General features: G+C 39.1%; 1 protein-coding gene across 2 annotated transcripts; it reads left to right on the forward strand.

The window, feature by feature from the left end:
- Positions 1-2,066: 2,066 nt before the first annotated feature.
- Positions 2,067-22,858, forward strand: LOC140245005 (kinesin-like protein KIF9). Of its 2 annotated transcripts, none has more exons than XM_072324596.1 (16): positions 2,067-2,124; positions 4,313-4,438; positions 4,863-5,028; positions 5,708-5,814; positions 8,527-8,751; positions 9,196-9,372; positions 10,136-10,283; positions 11,304-11,515; positions 12,111-12,362; positions 13,049-13,209; positions 14,032-14,288; positions 15,161-15,283; positions 15,884-16,063; positions 18,254-18,354; positions 19,052-19,156; positions 20,834-22,858. In XM_072324596.1, exons 2-16 carry the CDS (start codon positions 4,343-4,345, stop codon positions 20,957-20,959), a joined length of 2,436 nt encoding a protein of 811 aa, XP_072180697.1. In that variant the 5' UTR covers positions 2,067-2,124; positions 4,313-4,342; the 3' UTR covers positions 20,960-22,858. The 2 variants fall into 2 exon arrangements, with proteins under 2 accessions (XP_072180697.1, XP_072180696.1); XM_072324595.1 differs by lacking the exon at positions 2,067-2,124 and adding an exon at positions 2,917-3,265.
- The last annotated feature ends 852 nt before the right edge of the window (positions 22,859-23,710 follow it).

Below are 23,710 nucleotides of genomic sequence, written 5' to 3' on the forward strand. Positions count from 1 at the left end.
CGTGAATCACCACTAAACTCTAATCATATGTTTGTTTCTCTTACCACATTAGACCCAACAAAAAGAAAGCAGGAATCATAGGAAAGCAATTATAAATTTTGAAGTCATATTGCCAACAGACACACACACAAACAAAACAAACAAAAACATTGGCAAAAACATGACCATCTTGGCAGAGGTAACAATGATGTGGCATTGCTCCAAATTCTGTCTGCAGGAGCACTTACTTGTGATGGATCATGAACTCATATTGGAAAGTATGATTTTCATAAGCTGCCTTGAGTATAGAGACAATATTTGGTAACTGCGATGAAAGTGATATATTTGGACTAAAAGTGGATTTGCTAGTTTGGAATGAGGAGGGTCCTGCCACAACATTTTTTTTTTAATTTCTTTTTGATTTTGTTCATATTATGACTGCTTTGCCCTTGTAGATATTGAATAACCTTGTAATGCTCAATTTAATATATGCTGTGAGTGTGCCTAGAGTCATTGTGAGTGTATGTATGGTATTGGTGTTGGTCTGTTCATGTGTGTTTGTGTAACTTGTGTGTGTATTAGCAGAGAAGTCTCACCTTCACCTGGTATGGGTGTAGGTGGAAGGTGTTTATTTCTAGTAGAGGATGTGTGGGTGTATCTGTGAATACATTGTACCGGTATCAATATATTTTTATGGAGACTATAAATATGTTTGTTTTTAGGTGTTCATGTCTATGCATATGTCCATATAACTATACACAGCCCAGTTGCTCAGCGTCTGGTCGGGCTAATGTTCATACATGTATCTTCTCTGTATTTATGGCTCCTAAAGTATGAAAGTGGTTGTTATTGCCATTTTGTATTTCTCAATACACTGTGACTTACCGGTACCAGTTCAGAGAAAAATTAGAAAGTGGTGTGTAAACACTACAATAGAGGAGAAAAAGTAAAATAAGTAAATCAGTCAGTAACCCCAATGATAAAGCAAGAAAAAAATATATGTAATATAATGTTCTGTTTTTAAATACAACTGTATGTATAGTGCAATATATTGCAGCCCATTGTATAATCGATATGTACATGTCTGGAAGGGATCCGTCTGGAAGTATCATAGGGCCTTAAAGGGACTGTACAGTACTGGTTGAGGTAGGGATTCATGTTTTGAACATTCCGAAGTGAGATAATGAAAAGCCTCTCATGAAATATGAAAGAGCATGTAATTTTAAGAAGGATTCAACGTTTATTTGATGAAAATTGGTTTTCAAATGGCTGAGATATCCAAAAAAGTGCTAATAATAAAAGGCGACATGCCCCAACTTTATTAGTAACTCTTTGTTTCACCTTGTTTTTGGATATCTCAGCCATTTCAAAACCGATTTTCATCGAATAAACTTTTGATACCCCTTAGAATCGCATGCTCTTTGACATCTCATAGAATGGTTTCTGAATATCTCACAAAACGTTAAAAGCTAAATCTTCACCTCGACCAGAACTGTACACACCCTTTAATTCTGAAGAAATAAAGATAACAGAGAATAGATCCATTACCAGTTTGAATGCTTGCATGTAGGCCAGTACTTTGTAGCTGATGTTGGAGTAGCAATTAGTCGCAAAGGAGACTTTGCAAATCACTGATCAATGCTAAAAAACATATCAATTATATATAGGAACATGAAAAAATTAATAGTAACCAAGAAATTCAAAAGGGGCAACGGTTTGAAAAGGGGTGACGTGAATAAATGATTATCGTGCAAAATGATTCTAAACACGACTTTGGCTTCATGAATTCTAAAGATATTAATTTAATGCTGAAACTTAATTCTAAACGGTCTATCATATCATATTATCATAGCAGGCCCAGGGTCCAAGATTTACCGGTACCGCGGTACCTGTGTAGCACGATGCGCATGCAAGCGACTTTGAAGATTCCCGCTTCTGCGCATGTGCATGATCCCTAACAACGCGACGATACGGTAAATACCGATTGTGTTACGACGGACGCGTCGCGCGTCCGTCGACGGTCGAGCAAACACAAGGTACATGAAATTGTCGACACGCACGGAAATTGTATCATCACCGTATACGCGCAGTTTGTTGATTAATTATTTTGGACAAATTTTCTTTATTCCTGACATTCTTCATTGGGTAAGTTTTCTGTATGTTCTAACTGTTAGAGCATGATTATGATATCATTCTCTCGCTGCATTCTTACTTTTGTTGATTTTAGGCGTTTTTGTGATGCCCAGCTATTTAGAATTTATAAGAAATCTTACGATCGTGGCATCTACCAATGCAATGTCTACCGCTGCTGCACCCCGTGTTTCCACGCCACCTCTGGCAGCTCTGTGCCCCGCTGGAGCCGGGGATTGAGGGTACTAGGCGTCCGTCTACACACGATCATATGCTGTACGCGCAGCTCGGGTGTACACTGCACTGGCAATATGAAGAAATGACAGCTCTGACATTACTTATCTAAAATAATTTCGGGGGATATCGGAATATCTTTTGTTTCATCATGCACGTGCGTGCGTAATTATGATTTACTTTATTATGACGTTTTAATTATGTTGTCATAACGGCCGTAAGAAGAACAAGCTGGCTAGAGATTGGAGTGCACTGTAACAAGACTTAGTGGTGACGACGAGTGCTGAGCTGAATTGGGACACGAAACACGAAATGAAAAACTGCACACTTGGATTGGGCCCAGCTGATCAGACAGACTGTCGGAATATACAAAAGAAGTTCTGTTCCAAACATTACTCAGCTCAGAACCAGATCAGTCTCTACAGACAGACATAGTCTAAGTTGGATATTGAGCATTATATGCTCAGAATTGCTATTGTATTTGACTCTTGAGGAAACGGATATCTGCACTGGGACTGCAGCGCAGTGCAGCAAGGAAATACAGCACGAGGGACGAGCAGGCACGAAGCTCGATCCCTAATTTTACATGTAGCTCAGAACTGCCAAGTAACATAGACAGAGCACACAACATCTAAAAAATGTAAAACAGCTTTTGATTGCAGAGTTTTAGCAAACAGCTTCTGCCTGGCTTGGCTCTCTTTGTGGTTTACCAACCAACACGCTTCCACTGAAAGAAGATTGGCGAACTGAAAATCCTAAAGCTATGAAAATGCGGGGCAAACGAGAAGGGAGGGGAGGTTCCAAATCAAGTCAACCCTCCAATGACGGTGGGGCAGATGACTCGGATGAGTTCCAAGTGGAAGATGATTATTCATTGGCAGCGAGTCCGGTTTACAGAGAAAATACTGCAACTCCAAAGATGGTATAATGTTAGAATCTACACAGCATTTACTGGCTGTTGTAGACTAGAGGGCCTAACTGTTATAGGTCTAAAATCAGATTCTAGAAGGCCTCCTAGATATTGTTCTTAAGACTTAACGTTAGCAAGAAATTTGTTTACCAGTAGTTGTGCCATGTGAATATGCCACAGATTGTTGGAGAGTATTGACTAGTGTCTATATTGTATTGAATATGTCGCTTTTTTTTTCTTGCTTTTTTTTTATGCTGTGAATTCTGTACTCAGGGGATAAGATTTCGAGCAAAAATGCCACAAAATTCACAAAGTCCTTAAAAATTAAGAATTTTGCAAAATTATGTGAATTCTGTTCACTCAGATTTTTGAAAGATAGGCTTCAAGTTCACCCCTTTACAAAAGTTGTCATTTAGAGCAGTGCAAAGTTGCATTAAAAAAAAATTCAGACATGATTTTCATAATGAAATAATAATTGAATTTATGCGATAAAATCTTAGCTGATAAATCAAAATCTAACTCTGAGGTGAATTGTGATTTTTTTTTTTTTTTTTTTTTTTTTTTTAATCATTTGAACTACATTTTTGTGTCACATTTTTGGTGACTTTGGCCCATACAATGCTCAGTAAGGTGAGTCTGTGAAGTCCTATGTGCACTGAATGTCATTATTATGTATGGAATTACTATACTGTCCGGTAATACCATATCTGTATATTCCCATCTATGCACTGGAGCTGATGTGCCTGTTGATATTATTCATTCTGTCAATAAACTTTATCAGCATCATTGTGTACTATTTTTTATGTCTTCCACTAAGAAACAAGCTCATTTACTCATGAATGTTAGCAGGAACTCTGACTAGTTTCAGCAGTTACACTTTGTGTGTTGATAGTCCTGAAAATTTCATTTGCAATTACAATACATAATGTACTAATTAATGCTAGCCCTGTTCATATTGAATTGAAGTGCAAGCAGAAGATTTCATCAGTTAAATATGTGTTCATATGCATTGTGGAATATATCTTAAATCGTGTTCTCTTTTCCAATACCAATTGACAGGGTATACTGAAGTTCAGCAGCACTTCACTCATGAGTAAGCGAAGCAGTAAAGTCCGCGTCTATGTACGCACCCGGCCCACAGCCAAATTTGCCCAGGACATGATCGAAATCGTTCCTGACACAAAGGTATTTATGAAACAAATTTTGTACTGCATCTATATGCATGTTTTTACAGTGTGTGTACAGGTGCATTTGTCTTGTACTGGTGTTACAATGTAGCTTTCCACCCGAGTGCAACTTTGTTATTTTGTTGAATTTTCTTCTCTTTCCTAATTGATAAAGCATTTCAAATTACGTACGATGACAAAATTTTATTCAATTAGTGATTGATTGAGAAGCACAACGCCAGTGAAATCATAGTCAGATAGAGCACAAATTGAATCAGAAAGTCTACAACAAATGGTTTGAGATGAGTGGGTAACACTAATAAATATTGTTCTTTTTAATTTTATTATTTGATGAGAAGATTTAACTGATTATGCCTATTTACGTTGGCAGATGCTAGGTGATTTATAATAATGACCCATTGTATTATGTTATTGACTTCCAGACCATAAATATCCACGCTCGCAAGGATGTCCGCAGAGGAGTGGTCAACAACCAGCTCCTGGACTGGTCCTTCAAGATGGACGGCATCCTCCACAATGCCAGCCAGGACCAGGTCTATGAGGAAGTAGCCTCACCTCTCATCACCCAGCTCCTGGATGGTTACAATGGTGAGTGTCCCTACTCTCTGTGTGTCCTGGCAACCACAGAATGTTATTTGATATCATCCTTGTGAGACATTTTTTTTTTTTTCTGGTCAAATAGGAAGCCCAAAATATTATAATAATAACTGAAATAGAAAGTAAAGTAAAAAAAAAAAAAAAATTGGATAGAAAGCAAACTATAAAACTGTAAGTGTAAGAAAATTACAAATACCAAAATACTAGCATGCTGTTTGATCTCATGGTTGTGAGACATTTTTTTCGGGTCAAATAGGAAGCCTCTCCTTTTTTTACCAGAAAACTATAATAATAACTAAGATAAAAAGTAAAATAATAAAAAAAAAAAATTTGCTTGGATAGAAACATAACTACATTGTAAACTGTAAGTACGAGAAAATTACAAATACGAAAATTGTTCTACCTATTATGTGACATGAGCTACCTTTCTTGATTTCATTTTTTTTTTTCTTGAATATATTCAAACTGGAGCCCAGGGATAATACATCAAGATTGTGCATGCATTTTAAAAAAACTGCTGTTTTGACTTTCTTTTTAACTTAGCTTTGAGCAGTTGTTTATTGCTTCCCCCCCCCCCCCCCCCCCCGAGTTTCATGTATTTCTTTGATCATTTCCCAGATGTTACTTTGTTCATACCATATTAATGTATGTTTTCCTCTGTGACACCTAGGAACCTTGATGTGTTATGGACAGACAGGGGCAGGCAAGACATACACCATGACTGGGGCCACCGAGAACTACAAGCAGAGGGGAATCATTCCCCGGGCAATATCGCAGGTAGGTGTTCCATGCATGTATGTTCTATCTTGTTTACACAAGGGGGAAATGGTTATAAATGTGACCGTGCACCTCAAAACGAACATTAAGTCGCACACACTGATTTTGCGTGAGGACTGAAAATAAGTGAAATGGGTCAACCAAGCCGAACTTGAATTTTTCATATTTTCTGAAAGAGCGGGTCTTCTTTTACATTATGCTAAAATTTGGTATCATAAAACGGGCAGGAAAGTGTGTTTTTTTTTTTTTTTTAGCAGTTTATCTCGAACATTTTTGGTAGAGTAGTGTGATTAGGTGTGTCTTTAGAATCCCTTTTTCATTTCTGAAAAACCTTGTCCACACTCTTCAATTTCAACTCTAATAACTTTTGAAAAGATAGTGCTACTGCTTTGAAAGTTGGCATTAATTATGGACAGAATGTGTTAATGAGGCATGCTTAATTTCAGTTTAATCTGATAATCCCTTCATTGTTGTTACTCTGGTGGTTTACTTCCTGTTTTTTGTCCCATTCATCGCACAGCCAGCACGGTTTGGTAAAGATTAAGCGCTTGAATAGACACTGTACTTGAGAGCCTCTTTTCTCAGTTCACACTTTTCCTGAGTTTGTGCTTTCTTTCCAATATTTAGATAGGTTAGGAGAGTCCATTTGATTTGAGTTATACATCATTTTAAAGCTTAAAGTCTGCTCTTTCAGAATATGGTCTTAACTAAAAATTCATGTCTGGCGACTTTTTGTTTGTTTTGAGGTGCAGGGTCACAAATGGTGTCTCCTGTTTCCTTATGTTAAAATGCTCACAGGAATATTGAAATGGGCAAGAATGAACCAGACCGTCGCCTTTACCAACCAAAAAAGCTACACAAGTGATGGCAACTATGCTTTGATGAGTCCCCTTTAAAATGACAATAAGGTACACTGTACGTAGGTAGGCTCTTTTGGTGATACATTGCAAACTATTCCCACCATGGGGAACAACAACAAACACTAGTGCACTTCCACAAGAAAGGAATTGGTTCTAGGGACAGCTAAATGCTGTTTCGGTTGTTTGTTATTTTTTTCTTTTTTTGTCTGCACTTGAAATTAAAGTCATTCTTGGGATGTAGATGGTTAGAATAGCCAGACAAAAGTGGAGAAAGTTCATTCAAAACTGTAAACAAATCATCTCTACTGTATTTCAAAACATGGTTTGCTTCCAATGTTCATGATTACAAAGTGCAACCATGACTGCTAATTACTGATTTGTTCCTTTTGTCAACAGTAATATGAAATGGAATCGGGGCATTCATCAAATAACAAGGGAAAATAACAGTCTTAACTTGCGGGAGTTGCCTGAATAGAAGTGCAGAGCCTTACAAATGTCACTTGATGACATAAACAAACCTGATATCATTGCTTTTAGATGAAGGAAGATATGTTACTTCCCAAACAAAGGCTGCTCTTAGAGCCTTGTAATTACCAGCTGTATCCCATTACAGTGCGCAGTATGCTTGATGCATACATTTAAGCGGCTTGGTTAGTTTTAGATAGGCAGAGTGGGCATGATAGTTCTTGAGCCTTCAAAAAGTGTTCACAAACATTTACTGGCATGATGGTTATTTATAAGAATGAAAACGACAGTGATTCAGAAAAAAAGTTATGATTGCAATTAGTTGTTACCAGGGTGACTGCAAAGATTGCAACCTTGTTAATTGAGAAAAAGTTCCTTGAAATGCACTCAGATATGCCACAAACCTTCTCACGCATTGTGACATTCTTTTAAGAATGCATCCTTAAAAAATGCATGTTTCAAAAGTTCTTAAAGCCTGAGGAGACATCCGTCATACGCTTTGATTTGCGAGTTGATAGGCTTGAATACTGTTTATTTATTTATTTATTTATTCAAGATTTCATGCGTGTTCACAAAATAGGAATGCATACAAATGTATGCAAGTACATCTCATATAGCCAAGACAGAATATATACAATAAGTATACATCGATAAGAAGTAGTTACAGGATAGTATACAACTCCACTAAGAGAGCTACATTATTCAAGGTAACGAACACGCAAAGGAATTGCAACATAAGCTTAAAGCTTGAAAATCGTTGCAACCCCCGTGAACACAATCTATGTTTATGCCACATATCTAGTGAGTGTAATTTTTCATGAATCACGTCTTCCTGACAATTTTATAAGTAGTTAAAGTCACAATCGCAGAGTCAGTATTATAATGCCTTTTTTAAATGTACTGTGTACAGCGTACCAAAGCATGCATGCATGTTGCATCTGTGTTGGGATCAGATATAATGATATTTTTGTATGTTGTTAATTCGCAAATAGCACCCAGCTTGTGAAATTCGCAAAAATAAAAAACCCTGCGAAATATATGGCTTTATCGTTGCTGGGGCGACAAGAACTCGTATCTACAAAATGCCATTTATGTTCAGGAGAGCAAAAAAAAAAAAAAAAAAACCATGGCAGCCAAAGCACTAAATCAAATTGGATAGCCTTCCTTTGACAAGCCTTGGTAGCTTCATTTTTGGGGTAAGACAGCTAGGATTTGGAGAGGACATCACTTAACTGATTATCTGACCCTTAATGCAAATAAGTCATTTTCACCAAAATTTCAGATTCAAGGTCTTGTCACCTCAGTGGCATTATACAGTATGTCATCATCACCATTGATTCTTTATGTCATCATTTGACGGTCTGTCATGCTCCCTGCTGGTTTACAGGTCTACAAGGAGATTGAGGAAAGGCCCGAGCAAGCCATCACGGTGCGGATCAGCTACCTGGAGATCTACAACGAGACCATGTTCGACCTCCTCTCCACCCTGCCCTACAGCATCCAAGGCTTGCCTAACATGACCATCACCGAGGACGAGTACGGCATCAACATCAAGGGTCTCGGCGTCCATCTGGCCCACAACGAAGAGGAGGCCCTGAATCTCCTATTTGAGGTGTGTGCAGGAACGTAGAATGTTAGTAGCTGCTTTCTCCTCCCCAACATGATCTTCTACATGTGGGACCAAATGCCGTTGGCATTTGTAAAGTGAGGGAGGGAGGAGTGATTGGGATTTCAACCTGCATCACCTACTGCTTACCGTAGGTGATGTGACTTCAAATCCCAGACTAATTCCTTCTTTTTCTCTTGTTCATGATGATACAGATCGAGCATACAATCTAATTCATGAAGAGTAACAGCAAAAACAAAGAAAATAAAAAAAGCAATTTTGCTTCGTTCTTATTTTACATTTGTTTCCTTGTTGGTTTTACTTTTATGAATGTTCTTTGTTCTGACTGTTTGATTTCACTCTATTCATTATATAGTGAACTTGAATATGCAGTGCAGCTTCTCCTTTGTGCAACCATTATCATACTTCTTTGCGTTGTTTTGATCGCAGGGCGAGACAAACCGCGCCATCGCAGCCCACTCCCTCAACAGTGTCTCTTCCCGCTCCCACTGCATCTTCACCATCCACGTGGAGTCGCGCTCGCGGACAGAGTCCAACGCCAAGTACATCCGCAGCAAACTCAACCTCGTGGACCTGGCTGGCTCAGAGAGACTCAGCAAGACTGGGGTGAGTCATGGAAACATTTTTTTTTTTCTTCTTCTTCGTCTTCTGTCTATTGCTATATGTGTCATGGTGGTGGGAACGAAACAAAATATCTCACACGCAATATCAATGCCAGATGGGGGAAAATGGAAACTTTTGTGAAATCAAAGGAAAACAGTGGTGTTTGTTGTAAGTTTGCGAGGGGCATTGCCGTTGTGAAACTACTCTGTTGGTGGTCCTAGTGCACCGAGAAATTGACTTCCTTTAGTATTTTTTGTTTTGCTTTGAAGATGCTCTTCCTGTGTGGTGTGTTATCTATCCAGGAGCATATCTAAATGCTGTTTAAAGAACAAGAAAGAAGAAGGGGGAAAAAAGGAGACAAGAAGATGTACAGATTTGTTGCTGATCGATTTTACTGAGTAGGTGGCCTGCACTGAGTGCAGGTCAATTCTGTCAGATGCAATTAGTGTATCGCAGAGTTTTATGATCTGCCTCTCGTCAGTTTATTAGATATGAGAGGGAAGTCAGTGGAAAAAAAAAAGAAGGTGTTTCAAGGGAATGATGTTGCCTACAAATTCCAAAGTAATGTCATATGCTGAAGAAGAGAGCAAAATTGGAGCAGTTTTTTATTGAGTTGAACACTTCAGGAGCGTGATGCTGCATCATTTTTGTGTCGGTTTCGAAGGGGTTGGGGAGGCTGAAGGGTTAGGGGGACTAAAGCACGATAAACCACGGAGAAGCAATTCATTGAATATGTGATTCTTTATTCTTTATCTCTCCCATCCAGTCTGAGGGAAAGACCCAGCAAGAAGCCGTGTACATCAACAAGTCGCTGACGTTCTTGGAGCAGACCACCATCGCTCTGGCCGACAGAAAGAGGGAGCACATTCCCTACCGACAGACAAAGTTGACTCACTGCCTGAAAGACTCCATCGGTTAGCATGCATAGTTTATTTGAAACTGAAAGCCCAATCACAATTAATTTTTGAAAAGACGTTTGAGGAAAACAAACATGAAAATAGCAAATAGTAAAGTTTGCTTCATTTGTTGAAGTTCACTCATTTCCAATTCACTCCCAGTTACTTATATGAGCAGTATTTTTTTTTTTGCGGTCTCTTTCTACTCTCATTTTGTATTGATTAATTAGTCATATTTCTGCAGATATTACAATTAATGTATTACATATTGATGTTCCCTTTGGTAAGACTGGTTTATATTGTGAATGTTTTGCTGTGAAAACTTTGCCCAGGAGTATTTGTTGTACAGGTGTAAAGGAATGCTGTAATCAATTATATTTTGGTGGTTTTTTTTTTTTTTTTTTTTATTAATCCTCTCCCTAGGTGTTAATGACAATACAGTGGTGATTTGCCAGTGTTTCTGAAAATATAATGAATTGCAACTGGATTTTCCTTTTGATCAAACTGATTTGTATCTTTTTCTTTTTTTTTATTTGTCAAAAACTTTACCAAGGAGTATGTATTGTATTGATTATAAAGAATGTTGTCTTGACTAGTGGATTTTTGTTTGTTTTATAAAAAGATGGCAATTGCATCACGATTATAATGATTGGCAAGTGTTTAAAAAAATAAAAATCAAAGCCAATGAATTACGGCATGGCGTTCCCTGTGAACAAAATAATTTGTATCTACTGAAACATTTGACAAAACTTCAACTGGAAGTACTGTAAAAGTGGCAATTTTCATGTGAGTAATATTTTCACGTGAGTAATTATTCACACTCAGTCGGGTATTAAAGATAAATTTTGCATGTTTTGATTCTGCCAAATCAAACTTTGGAACAGTATTACACACAACAATCAAACAAAATTTCTGTTTGTTTCATGTTGTGCAAAATGCTGCAAAAATTACCACTGTTACAGCATTTATTGTACAGATGTTGCAGAATGCTGACTCAACATTTGGTTCTTTCGGGAAAACAAAATGCTTTTCTCACAGGTGGTAATTGCAACACAATGATGATAGCCAACATCTGGGGCGAGGCCAAGCAGATAGAGGAGACGATCTCCACGCTGAGGTTCGCCACCCGCATGATGTGCATCGCCATCGACCCTGCCGTGAACGAGTTCTTCGACCCCGCCCTGCTGGTGAAGAAGCTGGAGAAGGAGATCAAGCACCTGAAGCATGAGCTGGCCATGCATGACACCCTGGTGAGTGGGCTTCCAAGCTAGTCTCTCCCTGTCACTGCAAGCATTTCTATAAGTTTCAATAAGAATTCAATAATTCAGTTCATAATTTTCTTCCTTGAATTGCTATTGCAACTGAAGAACAAATTGCTCCACATCGACGTAAATAAGCACCAAATTGATCTGTGTTTTAGTAGTAGCCATGACAAAAGAAATCATGGGCATAATATACTTGGGCAGGATTCAAACCTATAACCTCTTGATCTGGGGACAGGTGTCTTATCCACTACACCACCGAGCTTCCGCCCAACAGCCATTGCTGGTTTTCATCCCTGTAGTTTGCAGTGGGTACTGGGTAATTATCCGATTTCATGATCAATTCAGCGCTTGTTCATGTTGATGTAGGGCAATTTGTTAATCATTTGCAAAGAATTTCAGAATTAGTCTTATTAGCCGCCCAATGGTGCTCCAGGTGAGCTTGAAGATCGGAATACTCTCATCTCCATGAATCAGCTAGATATTATAGAAACCATACAAATACAGGTGTGTCTAAAGGTGTTGTTCATCTGTGATGCGTTCATTTACAAAGTATTTTGCCGTCGCCATTCCATCCCTGCAGGCCAACCGAAGTCAGGTGACGTATGAGCCACTGTCGGACACGCAGCTGATGGAAATCAACAACCAGGTGAGGCGGTACCTGGACGGATCCCTGGACGAGATCGACATCGTCAACGTCCGGCAGATCCAGTCCATCTTCACCTCCTTCAAGACCATGGTCAGCCAGATGGAGAATGAGGTGGAGAGCCGTCTGCGCAACAAGTTCACCCTCATCGACCGCACGGACCCCAACGCCGTCGCTGCAGCCCAAAAGGTTAGCTTAAGACTGTGTTCGCTTGTATTTATATTATAGTTACATATTCTGTTTGTGTTTTTATGCTTTGTAGGATGTCAGAGAACCCTCATTTGCTATGAAACCAGAAAGTTGTGAGGTTGTGAATGAAGCTCTATTGCTTGAAGGATTACTCGATGATATAGTTTCTTTAATATCTGTTTTCAGCTGTAGGAGGTTTGGCAGTTTCCATTTTCAGGGAAATCTAAAAATCAGATATAGAGAAAACCTATGGAATTTAATCAAGTATTTTACTACAAAATGAGGTATTCGTGATTTGGAAAGCATATCAGACATATTGAAATATGGACAATTTCTTTTTGTCATGTTGACAAATAAAGTCAATAATTCCTCTTGAACCCTGTGCATCTTGCAGGTATAGACTATGTGTGCTACACCACTCAAGGTTGGATTATTCATACGAACTTATTATTTTCAAAGTTTGTATCTATAGACTGCATGTCATACAATAGATCATTAGATACTTTGACCAGAGTATCATTTTGATGTAACAAATATAATAACATCATTTTCCTTCATGTATGATGTGGGTCACTTATACGAAGTCAAGGCGATCATTTTTGTAAAGTTTTTATTGTTTCATTCTCCTTGGTTCCCTCATGATGCTGACTCCATACCATTCTGCTTGTGAACTCCTACCTTTGCAGGCTGGCGTTGTGTTCGATGAGGATGGTGGCGCCTCCTATGTGGGAGAAGTGGACGGGCAGGGCTTCGGTATCGGGGTCGCTCCGGCGTCTTCCAAGCCGGCCCACTCCTCCGTGGTGTCGGCGAGGAAAGGAAGAGGGCGCAAGGCAAAGGACAGGGGCAGGTATGTGTGAGGACTGTTAGTACTTTGTGAAGGTCTGATGCTGTGTGAACTTATGTGAATTATCATTCATTCAGTTGAAGTATAACCTCCAAATTCTTATGAATCAGAAAACTGGATCTGAATTTATATCATGCAATATTTCGCCAGTTATTAAACAATTGGCTTATTCCACCTGAAGGGCATCAGATGAAGCTGATTGTTAATCGGCAAAACGTCACATGACCTAAGTTCAGATCCAATTTTCTGATTTGTATGAATTTAGAGGTCTGATGCCGTACCATTGCAACTTGAGTATTACAAGACTTGATCAGATGCTGAAGTGGAGGTCTATTTAGGAATATGCTTTGAAGTGTATGTGTACATGCTTTGTTTTGAGTTGTTTTGTAGCCAAATTGTTTTGTTAAATATGTCCAAATGAGGCACTCCTTGAGAGTGGGGTTTGTTGAAAATGTAACGATCAGCTAATTTGCAATGCATATTACTGAAGAATACGAGTTCAGGAGATGTGATTCAGCCTTTGGCTGTGAAAGGATGCTGTGCAGTGTAATTATCAATTTGGGTGTACCTACACGACCTGATATTCATGAATGAATGTATAGTTTTAAACAACATGTAAGAGTGATAGTCATTTGAGAGATCAGTCAGTTCTTGTTTGTGCTGTGTGTTCCAGTCAAACAAATATATCATCCAAAAGTGAAAGAGCAACAAACCCCCTGTGCAAGTCACTTCTATGACCCTTATATGCCAATCGATCTTATGGTCTATTTGTAGTAAGGAATCCATCTTCTTTTGTAAACATTTTTTTCCCTTTAATATATCCAGTCCTCAGCCAAAAGGAGCTTCAAGTCCATCTCCAAGTATCGAGCGGGCGTCGCCTGTCAGGGGTGGCAACGTTGGTCTGGACACCAGAGAGTCGGCGGTTCGGACGGAGACCGGGTCGGCCACCGGCTCTCAGGGCCCCACCTCAGACGGCCAGGGGCAGGCCCGACCCAACACCCCGCCCCTCCGCACTGTGGCGTTTGAAGAGTTCAAGCATGAGAAGGGCAGTGAGATCAACAGGATACTGATGGAAAATAAAGGTACCTGCACCATCCTCTTTTTTGATTCTTCTCCTCTCTCAATTCCTTTGATAAATTAAACACGGTTTTCAAAAAGTAGAATTACAAATACCATAAAGTCAAACCTGTCTGTAGCAAGCCACCGAAGGGAGATGAAAAAGTGGCCATTATAGACAGATGGCCACTATAAACCGTTTTTTTAACATGCCTTTTTTTAGGAGGGAATTGTTTTTAGTGGTTGTACTAATGTATAAGGCAGGGGGTTGCTTAGACAGACTTGACTGGATATTTATATACTTTCATGAAGTAGAAATACCTCAATATGTATATGCTTTCAAAAAGTAGCAATACCATATTGTCGCTGCGGTGATAAGACCTTGTTTCTCAAATTTTGTTGGAAATGACTATCTTTGGTTTAATGGCCAGATAATCAGTTCAGTGATGTCCTGTCCAAATCCTAGCTTTCTTACCCCCCAAAATGAAGGCACCATTCATGTCAAATCAAAAGCTATTCCATGTGATATAGTACTTTGGCTGCCATGTTTTTTTGCTCTCCTGAACATTTGACATTTTGTAGATATCGAGGTCTTGTCGCCGCAGCGACGATATGTTTTATATACTTTCAAAAAGTAGAAAGATCATATATGAATACATGTGTATATTCATTGACATCTGGACCTTTATGAACAAAATATCATGACTGTTACACCTCTTGCTCTCCTGTTCAGTGCTGCAGATGAGTGAATTTATCCTATGTTTAAAAAAAAAAGTGACATAAAAAACAAAAAGAGAGGAGGATTAGAATTTGAAGCATATACTCTCAAATATTCAAGACGTGAACACTTCCTCATTGTGCCATTTTCCCCCCTCTTCTCCGTGCCATTGGTGGACAGATATACTGAAGTCCAAGCGGAAGCATTGCCGAGATCTGGCCAAGACTATCAACATGACCAAGCAGGAGATTGACGTCACAAGGACGGCCATCGATAAACTCAGGCAGGAGAAGGCGGAGCAAGGTCAGAATTTTTTCTCTAGAACTCACTTTCTGGTTCATATTCGTTCGATTTGATTTCAGAAGTAATCTTCTTGTGCTCTATGTGTAGTGCTCCTTTTTGCGATATGTCCAACCTTCCAAACTTCCTGAATGCAAGTGTTATGCAGCATTTATTTTCTGTGTGTCTGCATTAGTAATTGGAGTATTCTCAGGTTTTCTGCATTTTTTGTTAAGTGTAGTTGATTTTGCAATCAAGAACCAGATCTGTCAGAGTTATTGATCATGTGGCAAAGAATATGAAAATCAAAAGGGTGTAGAATGATTTTGTTCCTTTTGTATCTAAAAGATATAGTACATATCAGTTCAAAGGGGAATGTCAATTTTGAACCCAGTGTTTTGGTATTTTCAATTGGAAATAGATATTGCTTTGAATTTCCTTTCACATTTTTTCATGATGATATTCTGAGACCTCCACTAAAATGAATGTTTTAATGTGTCATACAGAAATCCTCTATACAGATTTTGTGAAGTTAGAGCTTGGTATAGGTATCGAAACTCTTTGGATAATGTGCCAATGAGGGATGGAACCATTACACTCTTGCGGTTTGTCGTGACTCTACAGGAGAGTTTGTGAACGAGGAGGGCGAGACGGTGATTAGTGAGGAAGAGTTCCAGATGATCAAAAAGCTAAAGGAGCTCAAGGCCTCGTACCGCAGTGATTACGAGGAACTCCGCCAGGTCAAATCCGAGATCCAATACTGTCAGAAGCTGGTGGACCAGTGCAGGCAACGTCTCGTCACAGGTGAGTGGAATGTTTCACACAGTTGTCAGGTTGTGTTGCTTGAAGGTTTGCATGGTGGAGCAAATTAGGTAGAGAGGTTTGCAGTAACACCATGCGTACGCAGTCCTTGCAGGGACGGCTGATTGACAGAAGAATAGCCTAGAGAGAGGAGAGTTGAGGAGGGAAGCAACATAGGGAGAATGTGAGGAAGGCAGTTGTCATTTTGTTTTTCTTTTTCATGCTTGGCTACTTGCTTGTTGTGAAGAGGAAAAATCTTGTGAAATTTCTTTCAATTTTGTGAAACGATATTTTTCTTTGGAACCGTTATAACAAGACTGCTATTTGGCATTGTAACATATTTACAGCTGTGCTGACCACACCATTTGCTTAATTTGAGACTGTCAGAGTGAAGAATGTGGTTGATAGACTGGGAAGAGCAAAAATGTCCCTACGAAAACAGTCTGTATACAGAAGGCTGTTTCAGCAGTACATTTTGATAGCAAAAGGAGCAAGAGATGGTACTCTGAAGTATGTAGGATTGGATATCAAAATACTGTATACGCTATAATTTTCGCGTACATAAATTTTCGCGAATTGCCGCTGTCACACATTTTCGCGAGTGGTTAAATTCGCGATTGGGGGACCAGAGAAAATATGAAGTGGCAAAGAAAGTATGAATTTTCAACTTACTCGCAAATAAGAATGATACTAGTTACTTACCAAACTTACCAAACTCTGCGAACTAGTAAGTTAGAATTCAACATTTTTGAAATGTTAAGTCCATCGCGCTAGATTTCTGACGAGTGGTACGAGGGGTACGAGTACTCAATACTTTAGTACAGTATTCACCGCATAATCGGGCATCTGATAATCGGGAACCTCGCTTAAATGACATACGCTTCCCAGAAACATTTCCAATGCACGTTATTTTCACTGGATAATCGGGCGGGGACCTCTGATAAACGGGACAATTTTTCTTCAAGCGACCTTTGATTTTGTTGATATTTTACACAAAAAATCTACCAAAATACCACAACAATATTTCAAAGATTCCCTGTCAGTTGTCGTTTACATCAAACTTACAAAGCAAGCTTCGGACTGGTGTGTTTTGACCTCCGTCCATCCAGTACACATACATTTCAGCTCGCTGCCCGCCTTCGCTTTTCTGTACATGTGTATATATGGCGAGCTAGATCGCTATACAACAACACATGTACAGTGCAGTGATCACGGCAAGTAAACAATCAAGCCGTGATGATTGAATGATTGTAGGACTTTTCATTGACGTTCCCACATCAGTTCTGGGTAATCATTTCCCATGGTTGTGGATATGTATTTATACAGAACGCCCTACGTGTCCAAGAATTCTACGAATGTTTAAGAAAGTGCTAGCTTTTAATCCACATATTTTGTGTTCGAAGAGAGGTGACAGAAGAAGAAGCCGGTTGCGATGACTGCATCATTGCGAGAATGCAGGGACAGCTAGAGGGTCGCGCCGAGGGGTAGCGTGGTTGTGTATTCATGTACATGTACAGTACGTCAGTATGCATGTGTGTGTGTGTGTGTGTGTGTGTGTGTGTGTGTGCACTGTACATAATGTACATGTCGTATGCCGTTAGTGTATGGTGAGTGCTCATCGCGAAATCGGGCACCCCGCTTAAAGGGGCCATGTTTGCTACTCCCAACCTGTCCCGATTATGCGATGAATACTGTATTCGTAAGTAGACGTGGACTAGCCCGACCACACCCAGACGCTGTTAATACGCTGTGCTGTGCGAATGCTACTTACAGCGACTGGGCTGTGTATACTAGTAGTTACACGTGGACATGCTATATGTACGTAAACAAGCTTAGCCAGTATGGTCTGTTCGGTAAGCCGTGACATGGTATACTAGTACTGAAATGTTCGTATCATCAAGGCAAGGGATTCATTTTGGAAGGTAATATTTTCGCGTGTTGTTAATTTCGCGAATAGCTCCCGACTCGCGAAATTCGCGAAAATAAAACCCACGCGAAATATATAGCGTATACAGTAATGTCATTCCCAAAATTTTAGAGACTCTGAATGGCATATTATTTTCCAGTTTTTCCTCTGCTCTTTTTCTATTAAAATGACTGATACAATGGTATTTTAAGTTCTCTGCTATGGAATATGTGTCTCCAGAATATGCTTGGCGAGGTTTGACAATTTTCCTCTTGCTCTCACTCCAGAATTCGACAACTGGTACTCTGAGTGCTTCTTGAGTGCCGAGGAGGGACAGAGCAGTTCTGGGGCTGGCATTGGAGTCAGACCAGGAACTATGTATGACATGGTGAGTGGAATGTGAAGGGCCCGCCCTACCTTGACTAAGGCTGGGTTCGTCGTACCACATGGATTTTGTGAGACCAGAGAGAGAGGTTCCCAAGACAGAGTCGTTTTCTGCAAAGTTACTGTTAGCAGTATATTAGAGTATCAGATACTGATGAGGAAGAGGTAAATAATGTAATGTATGATATAATGGAATGAGTTCAAGTTTCATGCTAAAGGTGTTTATGTTGTCTCTGTTAATAAAATTATTTCTCGCACGGTATTGCAGACCGTGATGGCTGCATTGCAAAAGAATCCTTGTGTAGTGTCCTGCTTATGCTACAATGAACACAGTTATAACGAAATTTCATTACAACGCAGTAAAAATATGTCTCAAAATTATCATCACTACAAAGTCTATGGTGCAAATGTTCCTTTTGTTATAACAAAATTTCAGTGTAACAAAAGAAAACTGCTGATCCCCAAGTCTTCATTGTAACTGGAGTCACCTGTATTACAAGTCAGTGTACAAAGTGTTCGAAATTCATTCTACAAAACAGAAGAGACCATAACAGGCTTGCAAAATTAAACTCGTGGTTTTCTGTATCTGAAATGTAATGAATAAAGTTAGTGGTGTCTGTCCCAAAACATGGATATACAATAAATGTACCAGAGATAGATTAATTTTTTTTATCTCTCTTAATTTCTGCTTTCTCCTGCAGCCGGAGGACGAGGGAGAGAAGTTTGAGCGCCTGCAGTCTGAGCTGCTAATGGAGAACCCTGACTCTGCCTCATTCTACAACGCCAAGATGAGGACGGACAGACGGGTGAGTTAAGAGCCTCTTCTTCAATCTAATCGCCATTTCACCCCAAACTCGGTCTGGGGAATATTGATTTCCTGTCATTTGTGGGTCTACCGTGTGTTTTGATGAATGTTTGTATTGTTTCCACTACTTTACGATAAGTCTCAGTTCGAAATGAACAGAAAGGAAGAAGAACAAAATATACCAAACTCATGCGATCAGTCTTTTTTTAGCCAAGAGGCAGGCTGCTGTTAGTCCTGTATGAGGATTGGTTCTTATAATCGCGCAGGGATATGATTACATTTAAATAAAGTGACTATGAAAGTATTAGGTATCATGCTGTTTGCACTGGGTTACTTCTGATTCAGTGATAATTGTCCCCGCCGAACGAGTTCGAGCAGGGGACTATGAAACGGGCTCCGTACGTGTGTGTGTCTGTGTGTCCGTGTGTCCGTCCGTGCGTCCGTCCGTGCGTCCGTCCGTGCGTCCGTGTGTGATCAAAATGTTCAAAATGCTACTCCTTCGCCATTTCTAACCCGATTTTGATTCTGTTTGCTTTATATGATAGCACTACATGAGAGCTTTGAAACTTCTATACAGAATTTCAGTTGTGACCTTTGACCTTGACCTTTGACCTATATTGTACATTTTGCTTCAAAATGCTACTCCTTCGCCATTTCTAACCCGATTTTGATTCCGTTTGCTTTGTATGATGGCACTAGGTGAGGGCTTCAAAACTTCTACACAGAATTTTGACCTTTGACTTCTTTGACCTTTGACCTTGATTTTTGACCTATATTGTACATTGCCTACAAAATGCTACTCCTTCGCCATTTCTAACCCGATTTCGATTCCGTTTGCTTTATGTGATGGCACTAGGTGAGGGCTTCAAAACTTCTACACAGAATTTTGACCTTTGACTTCTTTGACCTTTGACCTTGATTTTTGACCTATATTGTACATTTTGCTACAAAATGCTACTCCTTTGCCATTTGTAACCCGATTTCAATTCCGTTTGCTTTAAGTGATGGCACTAGGTGAGGGCTTCAAAACTTCTACACAGAATTTTGACCTTTGACTTCTTTGACCTTTGACCTTGAGTTTTTACCTACATTGTACATTGGCTACAAAATGCTACTCCTTCCCCATTTCTAACCCGATTTCGATTCCGTTTGCCTTATGTGATGGCACTAGGTGAGGGCTTCAAAATTTTGACCTTTGACTTCTTTGACCTTTGACCTTGATCTTTTTACCTATATTGTACATTGTGTTACTAAATGCTACTTCCGGCGGGGACATATATTACGCACCGCGTAATTTCTACTTTTCCTTGTTTTTAATATCTTTACAACATATATCTCTGTAGCAGCTAATAAACTTTACTTTATGGACATTCATTCATTCAATCCCACAAAAATGTTCTGATCAGTGATTTTCTTTTTCTTCCACACTTGCTGATAACAAAATTAGCTCTTTAAAAAAAGGTGTGAAAATAGCTGTCTAATCATAGTATTCTTATTAAACAGGAACAGTAAACAGTTGAAAACGAGACGATTTTGTTCTTTGCAGGAGGAGATTTGTAAAAGTATCATTTGCAATATGTGGATCCTTCAATCATCTCATAAAACCTGCTGAAGTATACTTCATTGATATTGACATATGATTCTTCTTTCTTCCTTTTGTTATTTTTGCCACTTGCAGCAAATCTTGGAGCAAGCCATGCAGCAGCCGCAGCCCCAAGTGTCATCCAATCGCAAGCGCTCGGTCACATCGCCGACCGTCACCGTTCGCAATCAACCTCCCACCATGATGACTGTCCAAAACTAGTGCAAACGCAAAGAACAAATCTTTTTTTTTTCATAATCTTATGCTGTCAACTGTATGGATGATAAATTTCCAGATTGCATTTTGTAGCGATCACGTAAAGACAAAGACCACTGCTGTTTCCAGTTGATTTCAGCCAAAGAAGGGAAGTTCAAGCCAATTTCAGCTGAAGAAAAGTTTTCCATGGCCAGAATACCTTTGAAACTTTTCAAACACACAGAACCAAAATGTCTTCTTTGATTCAAAGTTTGTGCACATTTTTACGAGATAGGCATCCGGCCTCTTTCGTGTTAACATTGGCCTTTCCAGACCAGCTGAACATTGCTATTGTAACATCGCCCAAGCAAATGAGCTGACAGAATTATCAGCCATGAGGTGTTTGCATACGATAATGCAAAATGCGTAATGGAAATGTGTAGTTTTACATTACTGTTGTAGAAATAATGTACGTGTATGCACTTGCCCATCCCATTATTATAGAGGGAGCAGGGTTCCCAAGCAACAGTCAATGGCATCTTGATATCAAGAATGCTACTCATTAATGAATCAGATTATCAAGTCAACCTTGCTTGTGATAATACTGTCCCGATGAGGTCATTCCATGTCTGGTTCATGTGGGACCTTATGCTTATGGCAAAAAATACAGTCATATTTCATCTTAATAGAAAATATGCCGTAAATATGGAGGACTGCTTATCGTATACAGAAATGTATGTTCCAAGAATCAAATGTTTAATTTTTCTGTAATGTTAAATGAGCTTAGCTTTGTGGAGGCAAATTTTATGCCCAAAAACACAAGAACTCAAGAAGAAAGAAATAATTACAGATAATCAAAGCACTTCTTCACAAATGGTCTGTGTATGCTGCATTTCTGTGGTTTATAAAACTGAAAATATTGCTTTATACGTTGAAAGTACATACTAAGCTTAGTGGATATGAGATAAATATCATTCTTCTTTTTTTTTTAATCATATTCATTATGTGTTCATCCTGTGTGCTGCCATTCGTCATGCAAAATGATATGACTACAATGACAGGAATATAACAGCATGGCGCAATCATATTATGTTGAACCAGCTATACCACTGCAGTACTTTATATGTGCAGTCACATACATACACCGTAAGTTGGTATGTCTCCTCGCAGAACATGTTGTGTTAATCATGAGAATATATTGTGTAAACCCAAATGACATACAGTATTTTGATACATTCCAACATCAACAGTGATACAGAGTGTACCATGAAGCTATTTCGATACAAGGTACTTCCTTCACTGGGGTCAATTCTGTGTGGATGTAGGAAGTATTATTGACTTTTGGAATGCTTTGCTTCTGTGCTTGTTCACCTGTAACTGAATTCCAAAGGAAACAAAATCTGGACACTATGCTGAGAGATTGACACAAACAGGATTTTGACATTATACAGAATTAATGTATCCAAGGCAGACACTGTTCTTATATGATTTTAGTTGCTGGGCTGGTGCTGTACTTGTGCAAATTGCGGGGAATGTGATGCTACAACATGTACAGAGAATGCAGAAATTGTATATATCTGAGAGGAACAAAATAGTGTATCTGTTGTATATGGTAATCAGACACTCCTATTGTTTGATATTGAGATCATCCAGAGGAGTGCGATATATTTATTCTAAGCTGCTCTATTAAAGTGGCCAAAATTCACGAAGATAGTTTAACTCTAATCCATCAATAATGCAGATTTTTATGGCGTATAATGCAATGCGACCCAATGCGTGTGCCAACAGACGTCCAGTAACGAATGAACACTGCCACATGCATGTGAGATGTATGCCCTCTTATTGCGTATGTTGGGTTGTTGTTTTGTTGTTTTGTTTGTTTGTTATTGTTGTTGTTGTTGGTTTTTTTTTTTTTTTTTTTTTTGGGGGGGGGGGGGGTTGTTCGTAGACTAAATTCACAACATGGATTTGATTTAAACTATCTTTGTGAATTGCAGCCAGTGTGTGTAAATAATGTGAATAAGTGAAACATACATTGTGCTTGATATGTTATTGAATTTCCTAATCAACTTTTCAATTAAAGGTTATTTCTTCTTCTTTTTTTTTTCCACATATGCCTGTGTCTACATGAATTTGTATCAGCATAATCATGCAATATGTCCTTCCACTGATGCATTCACCTTGAAGTCAAGTTTTGTAGGCAGGCGGAATTTAACGATACGCTATGTTCACATTAAATGGCAAAAAGATACAAATCTAATGTAAGAACTGTGTTCATGATTCTCCCTTGTGTTGAATTGAATTTATAAGCTTGATTACGTGAGAGGAATGATCTGTGTGTCCAATTGTCTGTCCATGTTTCCCTGCAAGGAGTCTAGATAAATGGCATGGCAAGCTCTGAAAATGATCTAAGAGAGCTTATTTTGTACACAATTAAATAGGGGCCTATTAATCCGTTGAGGAAGGGCTGATTTTGCCACAACACGCATTTCCCATAAGACACCTGCCCGGATATACTCGGGACTCGTCCTCAATGGGTTAAGGCTACTGCCCAAGTACCTGTATCCCTGGTTCTGGATAAGTGTATGAATGGCAACTAAATTCTATCCCACTGTACAGCTTCACTCATGACTGGAGCGGGGAATAGATTCACCTCTTAGAAGAAGAAATAATAAGCTAGAGAGATGGTGAGAAAGAGGCAAAATATTTTCTTGCACAAATTCATGTTATTGACCTATCATATCAATTACAAAAGACAACATTGTATGTAAATAGGTT

The sequence above is a fragment of the Diadema setosum genome, chromosome 22 (genome assembly GCF_964275005.1).
Source record: "Diadema setosum chromosome 22, eeDiaSeto1, whole genome shotgun sequence".
In the NCBI taxonomy this organism is placed as follows: Eukaryota; Metazoa; Echinodermata; class Echinoidea; order Diadematoida; family Diadematidae; genus Diadema; species Diadema setosum.

Coding starts and splice junctions, on each gene's coding strand:
- LOC140245005 (XM_072324595.1), top strand. CDS start 3,107: ATGAAAATGCGGGGCAAACGAGAAGGGAGGGGAGGTTCCAAATCAAGT. Junction 5,815..8,526: donor TTCCCCGGGCAATATCGCAG/GTAGGTGTTCCA, acceptor GCTGGTTTACAG/GTCTACAAGGAGATTGAGGA. Junction 16,064..18,253: donor CAGGCAACGTCTCGTCACAG/GTGAGTGGAATG, acceptor CTCTCACTCCAG/AATTCGACAACTGGTACTCT.